Source organism: Grammomys surdaster, unplaced genomic scaffold (genome assembly GCF_004785775.1).
Source record: "Grammomys surdaster isolate TR1022 unplaced genomic scaffold, NIH_TR_1.0 371, whole genome shotgun sequence".
NCBI classification, from domain to species: domain Eukaryota; kingdom Metazoa; phylum Chordata; class Mammalia; order Rodentia; family Muridae; genus Grammomys; species Grammomys surdaster.
The window spans coordinates 5,841,921-5,857,637 of record NW_021604790.1 but is presented as its reverse complement, the minus strand read 5'-3'; the positions used below and the strand labels follow the sequence as shown (position 1 = coordinate 5,857,637).

General features: G+C 51.5%; 1 protein-coding gene across 1 annotated transcript; it reads left to right on the top strand.

Annotated features, from left to right (window-relative positions):
• The first annotated feature begins 3,007 nt into the window (after positions 1 to 3,007).
• On the top strand, positions 3,008 to 12,000 carry LOC114632165 (cytochrome b561). The gene is made up of 6 exons (XM_028780671.1): positions 3,008 to 3,033; positions 8,862 to 9,073; positions 10,015 to 10,113; positions 10,383 to 10,486; positions 10,927 to 11,084; positions 11,267 to 12,000. Exons 2-6 carry the CDS (start codon positions 8,875 to 8,877, stop codon positions 11,457 to 11,459), a joined length of 753 nt encoding a protein of 250 aa, XP_028636504.1. The 5' UTR covers positions 3,008 to 3,033; positions 8,862 to 8,874; the 3' UTR covers positions 11,460 to 12,000.
• Positions 12,001 to 15,717: the final 3,717 nt, after the last annotated feature.

Genomic DNA, 15,717 nt, shown 5'->3' with positions numbered 1-15,717 from the left:
AACCCCCAGCCCTGGAGAAGAGACTGGATTTTCTGGCTTCCAGCCCCTCTCTGCTTGAAGCTCTTTTTCTCTGGGTGTTTGCTGTGTGTGTGTGTTTCCACGGTCTCAGTAAACGCTTTCCCTCAACTGCTGATGCTGTCTGCTCCTGTTTTCAGTTTGAGATCTTCCCTGCCTTCTAGTTCTTTAACTGGCAGAGGAACCGGACCTGATCAAGAGCCTACTTGATGGTAACAAACACCACTTCCTGCCCAAGGCTGGTTCCCACAGCCCCTAGCCAGTCCAGTTCCTTCAGGGCCTAGCAGGGGAAGACCTCAGCCTGACTGGCTCACCTCACCTCTTCTCCACATTTGGTTCTGTAACTACAGTATGTTGTTTGTCTAAGTCTTATTTTCTCAGAATGGACCAGCCTTGGAACCAACCATGGACAGGCAACAACTCAGTTTTTGATGTCCCTTGTCCCTTCCCCTTAGTGTTCCTGAGGTCTCAGGTGGTTGTCTTTACTGCTCTGGAAGCATGGGGGCCAGTGTCTTGCCTGGCTGCTACTCTTGCCACTACAGTGGTTGTTCCAATAGATGCTCCGATCCTTCCTGGGTCTCTGTTCTCTTGGTCACCTCCAGTGGCCATGCACCTGGAAGATAAGCTTTTCTTCCAGAGTGATTCATGGTTCTATTTTCAACTTGATCACAATAACCATTACATACGTACACAATCCCAAAGGACCCAAGGATGCTGCTGCCCGAGTCTGAGGGCGGTGGAGTCAGGGCTGCCTGCTGCTGCTGCTGCTCCTCGGCTGAGAGCTGGCCAGGGGACATTGCAGGGCAGGGCTCAGTTTTCAGAGCTGATACAAATTTGTTTGGCTCACGCATGTGGATTCTTGTATTGCTCTTCACATTTCTCTGGACTCTAAGGACTCCAGAAACACTTGGGGGCTGTGCCTACACCGGGCTTCCATGGTGAAATGAACAAAAAATTAAAACCTTACCTTTAAAGTGAAAACAAGCCGGGCAGTGATGGTACACACCTTTAATTCCAGCACTTGGGAGGCAGAGGCAGGCAGGTCTCTGAGTTCAAGGCCAGCCAGGTTTACAGAGCGAGTTCCAGGACTGCCAGGGTTACACAGATAAAAACCAATACCTACCACAGACACACACACAGGGGACCTGCCTACATTTGAGAAACACTTAGAAAATATTCAAGAGCTCTTGCCCGTGGGTTCTGTCTGTCCCCTCGCCCCTTCCCCCTTTTCTTCCCCCTCTCTCCAGGTGGTCATGGCTAGCCTCCTTCTCTCTTTTCTCTCTCCTCTCTCTTTCCCCCACCATTTCCTCCCATTCCTCTCCTCACCTTTGTCCCGAATAAACCCCTTCCCCCCGTGAAAAAAAAATATTCAAGCTAAATTTTTAAAATAGAAATTTAACTGGGACTCCTGATAACCTGGTAACCCTGGGGAGAAAGACTGTGCCAGGTGGCAGTGGGTCTTAGGCCTGGCATCCTGGTTATGAGAACAAGATTCCTTCTGTTCAGTGCCTTTTCTGCTCCTTAAGGCCTTTGCTCAGAGGCCCCTCCCTGCATACTGTGTGTGTGTGTGTGTGTGTGTGTGTGTGGGGAGGGGGTCGTCATAACTCTAGTCTTTCCCATACTGTCACATTGGTGGTCAGGAAATGCACTCTGAAGCAGTAGGCTTGGAGACCTGAAGGAATGAGTTAGGGGATGATCCAGCAAAGGATCCTCCCAACAGGAGCCTCCCCAGGTCTTGGAAGGCCCTGGAAAACCAGCACTGTAGCCAGGGAGCCCAGCACTTAAACAAGATTCCATCCTACCAAACTGGTCTCTCCTTTTCCTCCCAGAAGCCCAAATACACCCACCAAACAAGCTCCATGTTTAGTTTACAAGCATGTGTTTATTGCCTGCTGTTAGCACACCAAGGAGGCTGCTGCTTACCTTAAAACGTCCATTAGCTTCTGCCACATGAGAAGTTACCTTAACGTAATTCCAGCTCTTGGTTCTATCTCAACTGTACACTAGACAGCACACTCACCCTCTAAGAAGGCACCCCCTCCCCAATTCTGGCTTCTATCTGTGAGAAGCTCCCAGCATGCTGAGGGGCTCCAAAGGACTGTCTTCATGGGGGAGGGCGGTGGCACAGCCATGCTTTGCCTCACAAGGTAAAATGCCCCATTTCTCATGGTGAGTCTGGTTAGGCATCCAACAGGAAAGAACCTTTTGTTCCCAGCTTGTAGGAAGTCTGAGCTGGTCTCTTATCTACTGGTAGCATTTCCTGGATAGCGGGCCAGCATCCACTAAGCTCCCAGCCTTGGTCTTGGCAACAGGTTTAAGTACAGACCTTGGCACACCAGGTCTAGGCCTTGAATGAGAAGTTGGAAGGATCGAATCTATCTCTTCGATTGGTGTCTCTCCTCTGTCTCACTCCTTTTTCTCCTCTCTCTTCTCTCCCTCCCCCTCTCCCCTCTCTGTGTGTATCCTGGAGTGGAAAAAAAAGGGAGGCAAATTGTATCAACAACAACGTCTATGTGGTCTATGTGGCGGGTGTGCAGATGCGGGAAGGGCAGGGTTATTCCCAGCCTTCCAGTAAAGTGTAAAGTGCCATCTCCGCCCACGAGGGCTGGGAGAGGTGACCCCGGGTTCCCAGAGCTGAGCTTGGGCCAAGGCCGGGCCTGACACCTAGCGGCCTCCTGGGTTCGGGCGTGGAGAGAGTAGAGAGCGAAAGGCTACAGACCGGGAACCCGGGCGCCGAACCCGCGCCGCTAACCTCCGCACGCCGGTCCCGAAGCTGCCAGGGCTCGGGTCGGGAGTGCGGGGCGGTGTAGCGGCGGTGCCCTCCCGAGTGCCGGCGCCTGGCGGTACTTCCGGCGCAGGTGACGGTCGCCTCCTCGAGCGCGCGACCGCCGCCCCGCCGCCGCCGCCCCGTCACCATGGCGACGCCGTCGCGCCGAGGCCAGTGGAACCTGCCGAGCGGCCGGGGCGCGGCGCGGCGTGGCTCGGGGACGCGCGCAGGCCTGGCGGCGGCGGGACGAGGTAGGCGGCGGGACGGCGAGTTCCGCGCGGAGGGGCGGCGGGGACTGCGGCCAGGCGAGGCCGGGCTTCGAGCCGCCCTCCCGCGCGCACCTGCCCGCAGCGACCCGGGCGCTGTCGCGCCTGTCCCCTGACGCGGGGGTTCCTGCTGCTGGCACCGGGCAAGGCGGCCGGGGGAGCGCGGGCGGCGTCTGCCCGAGTTAGAATGGGGACTGCTGGTGAGCCGAGTTCAAGTCTAGGGGCCTGCGGCTGTACTGTAGAACAAAGAGGGTGGGTGTGGACCAATCTGCATTCGCCACGACTGAGCCCCCACTGTCCCCGCGGCTGGTCCCTGCGCTCAGGTGCGGGCCTGCTGCATCCTCTCTCTTCTCCCGCATCCCACCGTCCTCGGGCCGGATAACTAGTTCCCAGACTGTCAGAAAGCCTGGCTTCGGGCTTTGGCTTTGGAAGTGACGCAGGTGCGGAACTTCTCGGAGGGAGGGATCTGCTGCTGCCTTTGACTCCTCCGAGTGGTAACCAGGCCACCTCCTCTTTCCGGTTACTTCTCTCACCCTTACCACCTTTCCTCCCGCGCTGCATCACAAGTCACAAACCCTTTTGGGTTGCCTGTCCTCTTTTCTGTCTTGGCAATTTTCTTTAAGAAAAGTTCCATCTCCGGCACCCGGATTCTGTCCTGTTCTTAGCAAAACAAAAAGCAAAGTGTTCTCACCTCCCTTAAATACCTTGATTGCTCGTCAGCACTTGGATCTGGGAGGAAAATACTGGACTGCCCCAACCCCGCCCCTTGTAGGAGGAGCTCCTGGAACCAGAAGTAGAGTTGCCCACAGATGCCCTGCCCTGCCACTGTCCCTGGGTGGGCAGAGCCCAGGCTTCTTGAACTCACAGACGTCTGGATGCTGGGCTTAAAGGCCATGCCAGGCCTCGCGCTCCATTTTCTAATCAACTCACAATTAATTAGAGTACAAGTGGGAATATAAAATTTCAGACATTAAAACTACCACCTAGGTCACGTGTGTTGACAAGAGGGCGCGATCCTAGAATGTGGACGGCTGGTGCAGGCAGACTGAAGGTTTAAAGCCAGCCGAACTACAGAGGGAGATCCTGATTTAGCCTTCCACTCCACCCCCAGACCCCCGACCCCCACACCAATAAGAACTAAGGGCAGACTGTTTGACAGTTTTCCTTGCTCTAGAAGTTTCTATTCTTTAGGGGGATTGGGTTGGTGGTGAGCAGGAGGGGTTTGTGCTGTGGCCCCATCCTCATGTATCTGTTGACGCCACTATGACGTTAAGGAGATATCATATTTGTTCAACTGCTGTTTGCGTGAGCCCTAGCCAGGCAGCAGGCACTATACTGAGCACTTGTGCGTATTTTTTCCATTTAGCTTGTCCAAAGTCCAATAAGGTAGGTCTCAAGGTCCCTCCCCCCACACCTCCACAGTTGAGGAGGCCAGCACGGAGAATGGAAAAGGCCTCCCTGATTGTACACAGTAGTAAACACTGGAACACACTTTGGATTACATCTTTGTGGCCTAGGCTGCCCTGTAACCCTCAGATGCCTTAGGTGTTTGGCATTCATGGGGCCCTTCCTCCATATAAATAATGATATTTTCAAACTACCCTGGAGTAAAGACAACATACAGACTGGATTTAAAAAGATAAACCATTTCAACCCTTAAAGTTCAGCTTTCCCCTTCTGCAGTGAAACAAGCTCTTTTATTTTTAACTATTGGCAAGCTCTGGTACAGAGACCACACCTGATGCTGACTCTACTTTCTTCCTGGTGCACCCTGGGTGCCTGTGCAATGGCCCAGCTTCTTTTTGCCTTTTGTCTCATCTCATGGTAGGACCTTACACATCAAAGAAAGCTCTAGTCCCTGCCCCCACAGTCTTTTCTAACTCAATTAAAGCCTGCTGCTCATGGGAGGGCTGTGGCCAAGCCACGTTTGCTGCTGTCCAGCTTCCCTGTGCTCCACTCTGTGCATCTGGTACCAGTAATGAAGTTAGGCCTGGTTGCCTTTTAATAAAACACAATGGGCTTGGAGAGGGAGCGTGATGTTCAGCACAGGTTGAGCCCTGAGGGTAGCTATGTCCCTGTGTGATTACATTAAGTGGGAGCCAGTCTGCAGGTGGCGTGTGGAGATTGGGGTGTATCTACTTAACTGTCACAGCCCAGAGATCTGTCACCCCACCCTGAACTCTCAGAAAGGAAGGAGAGTAGCCATGTAAGGGGCCACATGAGCACCAGTTCCTTGCAAGACTCTGAACTGTGATGCATCAAAAGGCTGAGGCAGAGAGATGTCAAGTTAGAAGCCAGCTTGGGTTACAATGAGACTATGTTTTGAGAGAAAGGAGAAGGAGGGAAAAGGAGAGAAGACACAGATCTGTGGGAGTAGAGGAAACCTAGGGTCAGGAGTGGCCATTTCCAGCCTGGGGAGTGATCACCCACTGTTGTGCTCTGGAAACACAGAGGCAAGAGCAGCCTGTGGTGAGAGCATAGCCAGGGACCGTGATGCAAACACACATGCTTACAAGGGAACAATCCACAGCCCCTTTAAAGCTCGCAGATACAGGCTTGCCACAGACCGAGCAGCTCTGTCCAGAGCCTTGGGGACATCCATTTTTATTAAAGGATTCGTGAATATTTGTAAGGCACAAGACAACTCAATAATTTTTGTTTTTGATACAGGGTCTCTTTATGTAGCCCAGGCTGGCCTGGAACTTGGAATCCTCCTGCTGTAGCCCCTGAGTGCTGGGATTGCCTGGCACCGCTTTATCTTTTCTGTAACTCCAGCTTTTGCATATTTAGAATGCAGTGAGTATGAGCTTCCGTGCAGCCAAGCTCTGCCTGCCCAGAGTGAGTGGCCCTGCTTGTGAGCGCCCTTACGCCTCTTGCATCACCTTGTAGCCTTACCTTCAAAGGACTTCCTGAGGCCAGTCCAGCTCACGTTGTCCCCAGGCTGCCTCCTCGTTCCCAGGCTTTCTGGGTATCCTCCCTGAGAGTAAATGGAAATGAGACTGCTGCCCACTCCCTCCCCTGGAGCCCTTTTCTCCTCCAGAGCTGCAGGCAGCACCTGTGCCTGGCGCTAGGGCAGGACTGAGGGCGAGCAACTGAGCTAGATCCCCAGCCCTCTATGGCCCTTCTTGTAACATCTGCTACTATTAATACTTGTCTGAAAGCCGCTGCTGGCAGGGCCCACATCTTTTCTGTGGGGTTCTAGCATCTAACGTTGCCAGCTATAAGGAGCAGCAGCCAGGGACGCAGCTATTTGCTTGAGGGTGCCTTTGGACATGGCGTTTTGTTATTGTCTCTGAGCCCTAACTTCCCTATCTCTCACATTGGGTAACACTCTTGTGCTCACAGTATTGTTGAAGGTTAAACAGAGAGGGTACAAAGTGCTTGGTTCAGAGTGTGGGGCTCACTGGCTGCATACAAACTCTGTCTCACTCTGGAGTGGGTGCAGGCACCACTTAGGCATTTGCTACACAGGGAATTCCAGAAGGAATTTTCAGTGGGATGGTAAAGCCACCCCACTCATTCCCTTGTGAAGAGAACTTCTCTAGGGTTTCTGCCCATTTTGAGAGGCTGAGACAGAAAAAGCAGGCCGTGGCAGGTCAAGTGCCTGACCCCACATCCTGGATCTGCCCTTTGTATCCTATGCGGTATGAAGAAGCTGCGGGCGGGTCATCTGCTCCTGCTGTTCTTCCTGATGGGGAGCTAATCAGATTCTGCTTCAGGCTCTCAATAGATGAATCTAATAAGGGAGTGGCCTGGAGAGGAGGAGGCAGGACAGAAGACTACAGGGGGACAGCATTCTCTCTCTGTTGGATACCCGAGGAGTCTCAGAGAAGGGTGAAGTGACCTTCTTGCCTTTAAGGAGCAGGACAGGACACTTCTGTAGGGAGCATCGTGGGATTAATCTAGAGCAGAACCCAAGAGGGTAAGGAAGTTTTGGGGGAGCCTTGGGGACAGAGGAGGGCTGGAGCTATACTTGGGGACAAAGTAATGAGCAAGGTACCATTGCTCTGGAGTGAATCTGTGAGGCAGTGTAGGGAGCAGGAAGTGGAGGAGGAAGACCGGCAATACCAGGAGGACGGCACTAACAGCAGTGTGGTGCTACTGCAGGGGCACTAAAGCCCCCATGTGGACCATAGTGGGAACATAGTGGGGCTGCAGAAAGACAAGTTATGATTGTGTGGTAGCTGGGGTGATAGGATTTACGAAGCTAGGCTTGTCCTGGTATTTCAGGCAGATTGATTAGGGAGAGGCTAGCATGAGCTGGTATGGCTGCAGAGATGGCCGAGAGGAAAGGGATGACAGGGACCTGAGAGCCCCTGCACTGTGTGACCTTCAGTGGACTCCCTGGGCAGGAGGAGGGCAATCTATTATTTGGGATGTTGTGACGGGAGAGGACACTGATCTTGGATGAGACTGAAATGTCAGTGGGGTGGGAATCTGAGGGAGAACGGAACTTGCATGGGATTTTGCAGTCACATTGGGGACAGACAGGGATAGCAGCAAGAATTTCAGAAACAGGAGTTTACTCTTGGCCAGGGCTTTAAAAAGAATTCCCACACAACAGGGGTAACTTGAAAAAAAAATGTCAAGAATTTGAGAAAGAAGTTATCCTGGGTTCACACAAGTCTCTGAATGGTGCATATTCCATGAAAGTTGAGACCCAGCCTCTTGAATATTCAATGTAGGACAGCAGAGCCCGCTGGCAGGAGTTAGCGGCTCAGCTAGAGACAGAGATCTGTAGTGCGGTTGTGTGGGGTTATTGAACCGATGAGGCAGAAGTGTGTTCATCCACGTGCAAAGATGTATGTGCAATGCATTGCATGTGGAGGGGTTAGAAGATGCATGGGGCTATTTCTACCAAAAATGTCTGTGGACGTCTGACAAAACACGTGAGGATGCGGAGGACTTGCTTTGTCTGTTTCCAGAGAGTGTATTATTAACCGCCTTGGTCTTTTTTTCAAATGGAGGGGTTGCTGGCAGAGAATTGGGAGGAGGAGCTGGAGCTGACCAACTGGAGGAGCTGGCAGACCCAGGCCCCAGCACAGCTGGGCCAGCACACGCTCTAGCTAGTGTTGGGGAAGTGGCTGCCACAGCTCCTGTTGGCTGCGGTGTGCATCTTCTGGTACTCACTGCTGCTGGGAAAAGTTGTTGGCTGGGGAGGCAAGTCCTGCCTGTCTAGGGAAGGAACAGTAAGCTGGAGCTCTGATGTCCCAGTGGTGGTGGCATTGGTGGTAGCCTTGTCCAGCCAGGGTAGGACATTTGTGTCAAGTCCCAGCCGTTGCCAGCACTGAGGCAAAGGGAACAGAGGCCAGGGCCAGCCTGTTCCCCCTCCACCTTCTTTTCTTCTGGGAACGCTGTGGGGACAGGAGAACATGCAGGGGGAAAGGCTGAGGGCTGGCCTGAGGTTGTCCTGATGGGCAGGTTTGCATGCACTGGATGTCAAGGGTCTCCTGATAAGGCGGTGTCGCCTTAGATAGCAACATGCCAGCTCCATCTTCCTGCATAGACCATCAGCAGTTCAGTAGGGTGGATGGGGACACAGGTGTTCTGAGTGTGAGGCCACAGTGCTGGGGCCTTCAGTTCTAGAAAACTCACCTGAGGGAGGAGACCACCTCCTCCCATACTTGGTTTGGGAAGGAGTTGGAGAGGAGAGATGGAGGTGGGGTGGGAGCAGTGGGCACTAGTGGGCTGGCTTGTGGTCTGGTACAGTGGGGGGGGGCAGAAAAGAGTTATGTAGAACAAGGGGTCCTCTCTGGGGTGCCCATGCTGACTCTTGGGGTGGCTCCCTTTAGCTCTGTCTTTCTCTCTTGCAGCTGGGGTCTCAGAATGGAACATAGTACTGCGTCTGTCCCGGCTGCCTTGCCATATTATGTGGCCTTCTCCCAGCTGCTGGGCCTCACCGTGGTGGCTGTGACTGGTGTGTGGCTGGGTCTGTACCGAGGTGGCATTGCTTGGGAAAGCTCCCTGCAGTTTAATGTGCACCCGCTCTGCATGGTCATAGGTATGATCTTCCTGCAAGGAGACGGTGAGTCACGTGGGGCCAGCTCCCCTCAGCCACTGTTCTGTGCCTCAGTTTGTAGCTGTCTCTGGGAGAGGCAGTGTGCAGGGATCCTGTCACCCCAGACATTTCTTCCACTTAGACAAATTAATTGATGATTCTAGACAAGACAGATGTGGTTGGAGGGTGATAGCTGCTCTCCAACGGGTTGCACTGGTACCTGCCTCTGGTTTCAGCAGGTGGCATCTCAGGGGCTACAGCTGCCTTCTAGAGCATGGTCAGCCTGGGTTATGAGTTATCTTCAGGGGCAGCTGGAAGTTGGAAAAAGAAGTAGACATCGATGCATGTGTGTATTGTTTCATGTGGACACGGCTGAGCTATAGTGTCTGTCTCTGGGGTGAGAGCCAGCAGGTGCTTGGCCTGAGCGTGGCCTGTGGGGGCTGGATGGTGGTGGTGGGGCTACTGACAGCCACCTCTCAGCAGCAGGTCCTAGGAGGCAGCCATGGGCAGTGGGACTTAGGCAGGATCATGTTAAGCCTTGAAAGCTGGGAATCAGCCTGTCAAGAGCAGTGATTGCCTATCTAGGAAGATTCCAGAACTGCACTCTGCTAATGGGTATGCTGAGTCCGACCATCACCTCAGTTTGACCACATGATGAGTCGTGAATACTGAGTCAGTGACTTATATCCCAGGCCTAGCAGTTGCTCAGAGTGGGTACTCGGCAGAGCCCTGCCTTTGCTGCCTCTGATGGTGGCAAAAGTGTGGTGTGGCCTCTTCTCCTGGCCCCTTGATGTGCATGGGGTAGAAGGACTCAGGGGGACCTTGACCAGGATGGGTGCAAAGTCCCTATGGAGTCCTGATTCCTCCGGTTTCTGTGACTGGCAAACCTCACGACAAGCTCTTAGCACAGTCTGCTGTCCAGCACAGGCCTATACCCTTACTTCCATCTTTCTCTTACTTCCCATTAGCTCTGCTGGTGTACCGTGTCTTCAGAAAAGAAGCTAAACGCACGACTAAGATCTTGCATGGGCTGCTGCATGTCTTTGCCTTCATCATCGCCCTGGTGGGTAAGTTCCTGAGCGCGGCCTTTCCTTCTCTACCTGCAACTTCAGGCTCCAGCAGCAGCCGCTGGACACATACTGTCCCTGCTCCAAGCTGCTTGGCTTTGCCCCTGCTCTTCTCCTCACAGGCATCGCAGGCAGGGACACTGGGTGCTGGCCATCATCTGGCTGGACCAAAGCCCAGAAATTCTGGCTAGTGTTTTCCCCCAGGTCTCCCCTTCCCTCCCTTTTCCATGACTAGCCCTGTCCTCACATGGCCCCTGCCTCTGCTCCAGGCTTGGTTGCTGTGTTCGACTACCATAAGAAGAAGGGCTATGCCGACCTGTACAGCTTGCACAGCTGGTGTGGGATCTTAGTCTTTGTTCTTTACTTTGTGCAGGTGAGTCACGTGCCAGCAAGGGCTGGGAGAGGCAAAACGAGGGGAAATGGGGTTCGGGTATGCTATAAAGGGGCCCATTTTCCAGGATGCATGTCCAGAAGGGAAAAGAGCAGATTAATTTAGTTGGGTTGTTTTCAGAGGGTGACCTGAATATAATCTAGATTCTAGAGGCCAGGGTGCCCAAGACTCCTTTACTCTGCCCACCGACTCTACACCAGTGAGTTACATGTTTCAGCTCACTGAAGCCACAGGGTGAGGAACTGTGGTCAGAGGGCTAAGGAAGGCCGCAAGGCAAAGGCTTCAAGTAGTGGGACCAGTCCACCTTCCCCATAAGCATTTGATGCTTCACTTCTGCACTTGAGAGGACACACAAGTGCTTTGGTGGCCTCTCATTAGGTCACAGCTAGCTCATGGCTCAGTAGAGCCTTCTCTCCTTTTAGTGGCTCGTGGGTTTCAGCTTCTTCCTGTTCCCTGGAGCCTCATTCTCTCTGCGGAGCCGCTACCGTCCTCAGCACATTTTCTTCGGCGCCACCATCTTCCTCCTCTCTGTGGGCACAGCCCTACTGGGCCTGAAGGAGGCCCTGCTGTTTAAACTTGGGTAAGTGTCCTGGAGAGGCAGGGCCCAAGGGCCCTCTGCTTTATTGGAAGCCTCTTTCTGAGCTGGCTTCTCACTGGGAGGATGGAAGGTTGGGCATCGCGAAATCTGACACATCTTTAAGGCTTGGACTGTTTGTCTTAACCGGGACTCTTGGTGGCTTTTCCCTTCACCCTACCCTACAGGACCAAGTACAGCACGTTTGAACCTGAGGGGGTCCTGGCCAACGTGCTAGGCTTGCTACTGGTCTGTTTTGGAGTGGTTGTACTGTACATCTTGGCTCAAGCTGACTGGAAGCGGCCATCCCATGCTGAAGAACAAGCCCTCTCCATGGACTTCAAGACACTGACAGAGGGAGACAGCCCCAGTCCCCAGTGATTGCCTTCCTCATCCTGTACAGGGGGCTGCACCAGGTGGTTCCCTTGGCTCTGTGGGTTTCCAGATGTCTTTTGCTCTTCCCTGCAGACACTAAGTCTTTAGGCCCAGGGGTGTGGGGCAGTGTTAGTTTAGTGGGGTTCCAGGCTTGGGCATTGTCCTGGCCTCCCTTCCTCCCTCCTTCTCTGTAGCTTTTGATGCATCCTGTGAACCACGAGTAGGCTCTGCCTGTACCCCCCTGTTGTCCACTCACATCCGGAAAGCTTGGTTAGGGGATCTGGGGTCAAGCCTGGCTCTGAGCCTTATTGGAGCTAGATAGTAGCTCCACCTCCATGCAGCAGATGGCTGGGGCTGGGCTTGAGGGACTGGCATGGAGAAGTCAAGACTGCTGCTTTGTGTATTCAACCCAGGAGTTTCAGAAGTTTGGGAAGCACGTGTCCTTGGCAGTAGAGCAAGTGATATTATGTGTAAAGTATGCTGGTGTTCAGAGTAAGGCTCCCCAGAAAGATTGACTCTGGCTCCCGAAGGAGCCCGGGCGTTTGGATTGGCCACAATCTTGGACCTTTCTGTTCTTTTTTAATCCCTGATCCTTAAATAGGCTTTTTGTGGGGAAGGGGATTGGTGATGAAAATGCAGGTAAATACTTGCCCTGGTGGAGGAGGGCAGCCTGCTAGCAGTGAGGGGCCTCCTGGCCTCCAGCCCTGGCAGAATTCCTGCATTCAGCAGGGCTAAGCCCTAGTTTCCTTCTGCAGGCCAGCCTGGGCAGGCTCTGGGAGCAGGAGGCCACACACCTCCTGAGGTTTTGGAGGAGGGCTGCTGTTTGTCTTGTTCTCCAGGGGCTGCTGGGGTACCTTGGCTTGGTTGAAGCAGCGCTGGGGGATCATGGTCCTTCCACCCCTGGGCCCATCATCGCTGGACAGTAGGATTGAAGTGGAAGAGAGGAACAGGATTGGTCTCCTGTGGTGCCTGCACTTAGCTTTCACCCCCCTACTGCCTGTTGTGTTGTTAGCTGAGTCACTGTTTGGCTTGAGTCTAGAAATACTGGGATTAGAGCACTAATCTTGTGTTCTCTGGTTTGGCACATGCTCTCTCCTTTTCCTTCTCTCTTGGATTTTGAGCCTCACAGTTTGTGACACACATGGTTAACTCAGTAAGGAAATGAATGGTTTCTGAACCTGGCAGTTCTTTTCGGTCAATAGGCTGGCCTTCTCTGTCAGATTTCTAATGACTGTGCTGTGGGTCCTGCTTCTGATGATGTCTCTTCTCCTGGCTGTGGTGTAGCCCCTCTCCCTAATGTTACCTAGCACCCTGGCCTTTTATCCCATCTCTCCATTTGCTGGGATGGTGAGGTTTGCCTCCAGTTTCAATTGTATGTGCTGTAAGGATAGGGGATCTTAGAAATTCTGTCATCAGTTGGCACACTTGTATAGTCAAATGTTTACATTTGGGAGACTCATCCTTAGACAAACTAACGAGTACCATTGTGAGTCTCCCTTGCTAGACTACACAGAGAATTAGAATTTAGGTCTGCCTGCAGTGAGAGTCTGTAAACTAGTCTTTTTGCCAAAGTGTATGATACATGACCAAAGAAGGCCCCTAAGCAGATGTCTGTGTTTTCTTCTGTTTCTTCTGTCTTCTGTGACGTACAGTTGTTATTGGTGCAACAGATGAATCAATAAACGTCTATAGCTGACCGCTTGCCTTCTGTTTTCATTGGCTGAGACAAGAAAAGGGTCCACAGATTTAAGCTGTCATACATGAAGTTCTACTAGAGATGGGAGAAACTGTCCTCAGGTTGGGTACAGCAGATAGAGTGACTGGCAGCTTCTCAGGCTGACATGCCTCTGTGGTGGCCAGGTTTGGTCTAGTGGAGGGCATCCTTTCTTGCCTTTTACCATCTGAGCCTGGGTAGCTGGATGTGCCCAGTATAGAGTCTATTTGACCCTTTCAACGTGGGTTTCTGATACTTAAGAAGAAGAGTGAAACTTTTAAGAATGAGCTGAGATTTGCGTTAGGTTAATTTATATGACTCAGGCAGGAGCTGTGCTTATGGAGAATTTAGATGGATCTCACTGTGCCTACCTATGCATGGTGAGCCTTCTCATTTAAAGCAAGGCATGGTAGTACATGCCTATAATCACAGCACATAGCAGCACATAGAGGATCTTGAGTCCAGCCTGGACTACAAAGGCAGACTCCATCTTAAAATAACAGGACTCAAGTTGGTAGAGCACTTGCCTAGTATGGGCAAGGCCCTGGGTTCTGTTCCAGTATCACCACTACCACCTTCACCACCACAACAAAACAAGCAAAAATACCCTCAATGACAGAAACAAAACTAAAAATACCCCACTGGAGATCTAACTTTCTCTGTCTCTGTCTCTCTTTTCCTCCCAAAACATGGTTTCTTTGTGTATCCCTGGCTGTCCTAGAACTCACTCTATAGACCAGGCTGTCCTTGAACTCAAAGCTCTGACTGCCTCTGCCTCCTAAGCACTGGGTTTAAAGGCACTATGTCTGGTCCCAGAGCTCACTATTTAAAGGGAGCTTACAGCAAATCCGCTCCTAAGGGGGTTCCCAGGCATTTGTTAAGTTTTATCCTCATGCTGTTTTCTAGCATGTAGGAGCCAGAATCAAGTTGGTTTTCCCCTGTAAATCAGTGATTCTCAACCTTTCTAATACTGTGACCCTTTAATAAAGTTCCTCATGTTGTGGTGACCCCCAACCATAAAACTATTTTTGTTGCTACTTCATAACTGTAATTTTGCTACTGCTATGAATCATAATGTAAATATCTATGTCTCCTAATGGTGTTAGGTGACCCCTGTGAATGGGTCGTTCAACTCCCAAGAGGTTGCGACTCACAAGTTGAGAACCATTGCTCTAAACCAAGGCTTCCTTGTGGACCTTCATTTATTTAAAGCAAGCACAGGGTTTAGCACATGTTACCAGTAATCAATGTCAGTTGCAGGCTGCCCAGTGTTTGTGAGTGCTAGGTCCCATCTTATTTCTGGTTTTGGAGTTATTCCTAAATCCTGTGTTCTCATTATGAATTTCCAAATGATTTAAGACACTGTAGGCCAAGGTTGCACTACCTCAGTCTTCTGGGATGATTTAAATGAGATGAGAGCTCACTCTAGCTGCCTTTGGAATCTTGAGAGGTCCCAAAGCTAGTCCTCCTGAACGTGAACCACATGTAGCAAGGTCTGCATTTTGACCTGGTGCCTTTGTTTCTTTCAGTGTCCGTTCAGCTTGTTTTTTTTCTTGATTGCCCTTTTGAGAAAAGCAGCAGCAGGGCAGATCAGTTCTGAGCTCTGCCATTGTCTCTGTGACCTCAAGAAAATTCAGCTCTCAGAATCTGCTTTGGTACATGCACTTTGGAGAAAGCAAGGTCATCTGTTAGAAATTTCCCTGATTCTGGCTTTTTAAAACACTCATTGTAAACCCTTGCCAACTACAACAGTGGCCAGTCTGGAAAGATGTTCATTGGAATAATAGTGGCATGGATGTTCTGGGGCAACCAACTGCTTTCTGACTGGATTTAAGGCTTGCTCCACAGACAGTCATGGCTGGTATGATTGGTCTAAGAACTTGTGGCTGGTCATTGGCCCTAAAGAATACACTTCTGTGTGTTTGTTTGTTTGTTTTTTGTTAAATGGACATAGTATCAAATTGTTTTGTAAATACTTAGGCAGCTCTCAGATCTCACCAGATAAACTGCATTTGCAGTGGCTGACAGTTATATAAAGCATGATCAAAATGCAGAGAGTACTATCCCTCCATCTCCTCAAGGCTCAGGGATCATTATGAAGAGTGTGCATGTGTGTGTGTGTGTGTGTGTGTGCACGTAAATCACAGCAACTATGGTTGCAAGCATGTGCAACCTGCACAAGCTCAATTGAGCCAAAAATCCAAGCATGGAGTGAGGAAGGGGCTGATGAGATCCAATGCCCTAGCAGAGGCACTATTAGCAACTGATGGCTTCTGTGGGAAGGCCAGTCAGTTTTCTTCAGGGATGTGGCCCTTGCTAGGTTGCTCTTTCTCCTATAGATGGCTTTACATCCAGCATATATTTGCAACACTAACTGGACTCAATGGGTTTAAAAAACATTAAGCTGGGAAGGAGATCCTGGGCGGAGTCAAGGAGGACTGGAGGGGTCTTTCTCATATACATGTATGGTATTCCCAGTAAGTTAAAAACCATGTTTAAAGAGCCACCTATGAAGCAGTAGCTCAGCAGTTGTCTTCAAGGCTTTAAGTT